This window comes from Triticum aestivum, chromosome 1B (genome assembly GCF_018294505.1).
Source record: "Triticum aestivum cultivar Chinese Spring chromosome 1B, IWGSC CS RefSeq v2.1, whole genome shotgun sequence".
Classification (NCBI taxonomy): domain Eukaryota; kingdom Viridiplantae; phylum Streptophyta; class Magnoliopsida; order Poales; family Poaceae; genus Triticum; species Triticum aestivum.
The window spans coordinates 8,079,637-8,083,620 of NC_057795.1; the positions used below are offsets into that span (position 1 = coordinate 8,079,637).

Genomic DNA, 3,984 nt, shown 5'->3' on the forward strand with positions numbered 1-3,984 from the left:
TAAACACATCTATCTCGATGCTCAAGGAGATCCTCACATAGCTCATCATGGGAGACCTAGTCTTCAATTTTCTTGTACACCTCAAGAAATGCTTGAATGCGGGTTGTGTGCCTGCTAGGCCTGAAATCATATGTATTTATTGTAGTAGTTTATGCAGTCAAGACTATTAACACAACATGGATAATGGTTTATATAAGACAATTATTCGGCTCGTCCGCTGGATCACATAAGTACCTAGACAATGACCTGATGTAGATCGCCCTGGCCCATAGTAGAAACATGATGGTCCGTAACATACTATCAATATACTAGTTTGTTCGGTTGCCACCAAATGAACTTTATTGATTTGTCGCACAACATAGCTAATAATACATGGAAAGGGGAAGTACCACCCTGAAAAGGATCTAGTACAAGACAAAAACTCACCCAGAATAGAGAAAATACAAGGGAACAAACTGAAACACCACCATTAAAAAGGGTCATTATTACTGGTACATGGAAATGTGAACAACCGGTGTCTGCTTTATTATGGATGAAACATAGTTATGACGTTCGTATTTGACCTTATTTGCATCAATAGTTTGGATTGCATACTTCGATGGTGATGTTTGAAATGTTCTTGGGGCTCGACTGTTGAACAGGAACCAAGTCAATGAACCCAGTTGCATACTTAAATAACCCAGTCCCTCCAACAATAGCCCACTGACCATTATCCAAGATGTTGCCCATAACAGCAAGGCTGGAGCCCTTGTACCTATGTGCATGTGGAAAATGAAAATAAGAAACAGAAATAATTCCTTTTGATAATGTAGATTAACAATCTAGAATGTGTTGAACGGATATATAATTTATTAAATATCCTAATTAACGAAGCCATAAAAAGTTAAAAACATTGTACCTTGGATCCTCGAACGTTATCATGATGGTAGATATGGAGTTGCCGGCAAGAATGTGGCTGCCTTGTCCACGGGCGAACACCGGACCTGGGCCTGCACCTTCGTAAATTACCCAGTCATTAACAGCAGTATGACCAAACTTGTAATCCTTTTGGATCACAGTGGCTTGATTTGTGTCGGCCCCGTTAGCGATACGGTGCAAGGACAAGTTGCTCATGATGGTCTTGTTATAACTGGTGGGCATAATCCGGGTGTTGGACAAGATAACAGCTGCCATGAGTGTGTGAAGAGGAGAGGGCAAGAAATAGCTAGGTGCTTGGGATGTCTCTTGCTTTTTGGCTGTGGAGAGGAACAAAAGGAATCACATGTCTATTTATAGAGTGCTTATGCCTTGGCTATGTGTGTGCTTTACTGCGTCCAGAGGCATCAGCTCTCAGCAAATGCATCATGTGGCTACTGGGTACTAGATAAGAGCAACACATCTTCAAAGTCACTGAGTTCAGAGGATCAATTAATTTAGTAAGTCTGTTTTAGAGAGACTTAATTACTCCAAACAACAACGTTTAATTACTGTCGCTGTCGGTGACTAACAGGCTAGCTGCGTAAAAAACTGCTATATGCAATTAGGCTTCTTTTACATTTACAATGTTAGCACATCACCACCAACCAACAATAGGGCATTGGGTCCAACTAGTGACAATTAGTAGTTAAATTTGTTGATCCGATCAAGATTCGCACATGCCTGGAAGCTTGCGCTTGGGAATCCTATGCTGCTTCTCCATTTTGATGATGGCATTTTGATGATGGCTGGAAGCTTGCGCTTGGGAATCCTATGCTGCTTCTCCATTCCCTCCATTACCTTGTACTGGTCTAGGAGGGAGCTACACACCTTGCTCATCAGCATTGTAGACCAGTGGCCGGATAGCCATGGTGGCCACTAGGGCGCCATTGGAATGCTAAGAACCACACGCGCAGCACTGGAAAACACAAACTAGTGAAGTGGAGAACGGAGAAGAGAATGGTGTGAGCAAGACGAGTATAGTGTTTGAGTTCTCCAATATAGAATGGTCGTACACAGCCTGAGACGGATTCTCAAACCAATATAATCACGAGGAAAATATTTAATCTTGCCAATAGCGATGCATCGACAGCCATCTGAGACAGTGTGCGCTGGCATTACAAAACTTCCACTTGCAAGTAGGAAGATAATTTTGTTTCAGATACGTTTGATGCACCACATGAGCAGTCACATGCTTGTCACCAAATACAAGGAAGAGAGATTAATTTTTCAGTCTCGTCAGTCATGACATTTATTTTATGCTTTGCAAGGTGTGCTACCAATACCTTGCCATCAGCTGCGAGTTGACCCCACTTATTTGCAAGCTCTGCTGTAAATCTATTGAGCAATTAGCTACCATTTGCAAGTTTCCTTTCGAGTACCAGTTATACAGACTAGAAATAACAAATGCAGAAACAGGTTTGAACAGAGTGGAGATTTGGGGGCATGAAGTGGGAGGGGAACGAGTGAGTACCGACCGGAGTGAATAGCAAAAAACTACCACATTACAGGCTATCATTCCGAAAAACTACCGCTTTTTTTAATTTTCCAAAAAACTACCACAAAAGTGGCTGGCTGTTCCAAAAAACCCAAGTGGCCGAACGGTTAAGTTTTAACTGGGATTATGACATATGGGGCCCGCCCGTCAGGGTTTTGTTGGCCACAGTGCTCACGGCGCGCGGGTGACGGCCGTTAGGGCGCACGAGCCATCCTGACGAGGTCAAGACGGATCCGTCCCGCCCTCACTCTGTCTTCCCCCCCTCTGTCTCCCTCTCTCTCTTGCGTGCCTCCCTCTACGATGGCGTCGGCGGAGGCGAAACCAGGCGATGGTGGCCATTCAACGGGTGGAGGTGGAAGGGGGATGGAGGCGACGAGTTCTCAGAGGTTGATAACTGGCTGGGGAGCGGTAGCTTCGCAACCCAGCCGGCGGCGCCGCCGCCGCCGCAGCGGACACCACAGGCTGCAGCTCTAATGCAGGCTCCTACGCCACAGGCTACACCACCGTCGCCCGATGATTGCCAGTTCTCTCTTGAGCACAGAGCAGCGAGGTCTCTTGCTAGCGCTGTGCAGGTAGATCCGGCCAACTCCCAGCACTGGGCCTCTGCATTTGGAGGGGTGGAGTAAGCTTTTTTTCTCTTATGAGCTCCTTCAATAGTTTCTGCATTTCTGCTTGTTCATTTCAAACAACATAGCATAATTTAGTTAGTTTTTTGGAGTCAGATTCCTTACTGTAACCCTAGGTTGATGATGTTGTGATTCATCTTAGAACATGAACATGCACTGAATAAAAGCTGAGCAAACATTCGGTGGCATGTTTTGGATGCAACAGTATCATTTAGCACTGAAGGATTAGTTAGATTTAGTAGAAATGCATGGTGGATTCAGGGAAGCATTTGTTGGATTCATATTCCTTACTGTACTTTATAGTTAGTGTGCACTGGATTTTGTAGCAAAAAACACTTAGTTAGTTGGGCTTTTCAAATAACATATTATGTAATGCAGGCTGGATGATGAAATTTTGGGAGGTTAGGCTGCATTTCCAGGGCAGAGATAACATGGAAAGGAGGTTTTCTGTTTCAGACATCACTTTTTTGAATTTGATAGCACTTACTGAGACTAAAGGCTATGGGTCAGATGACTACATGTACTGGGTAAAAGAACAAGGGATTGGACAGGAAGGTTTATTGCTTCTGGACAGTCAAGATGCAGTTGAAGAAATGATAGACCACTCAGATTTCACAGTGCTCAATATCATTGTTTCCAAGGCAAATGAAGATAGAGATCTTGAATGTAACAGGGTTCACAATGTTTGTGAAGAACAAATTCCAATAGGCAGTCCACTGGGGGGTCCTGGTTGTGAAGTCTGTCACAAGATGGAGTGGTCCACCCTCTTGAAGTTAATTTGAACACACATCAAAGCTGTAACTTGAACATTTCAGAAGCTCATGGTGGAGATGATGATGGACAGGCTGCTAGTGAAGAGGATGATGATATTGACAAATCATTCTCAGACTTTGAGATTGATAGGGG

The 3,984-nt window shown here is 44.0% G+C and overlaps 1 protein-coding gene across 1 annotated transcript; it reads right to left on the reverse strand.

The window, feature by feature from the left end:
* Nucleotides 1-494: 494 nt before the first annotated feature.
* Nucleotides 495-1,215, reverse strand: LOC123083848 (uncharacterized). The gene is made up of 2 exons (XM_044505742.1): nt 899-1,215; nt 495-754 (listed from the first exon to the last, which is right to left on the reverse strand). The coding sequence occupies exons 1-2, from the start codon at nt 1,171-1,173 to the stop codon at nt 574-576; spliced, it is 456 nt and encodes a 151-aa protein (XP_044361677.1). The 5' UTR covers nt 1,174-1,215; the 3' UTR covers nt 495-573.
* Between the last annotated feature and the right edge of the window lie 2,769 nt (nt 1,216-3,984).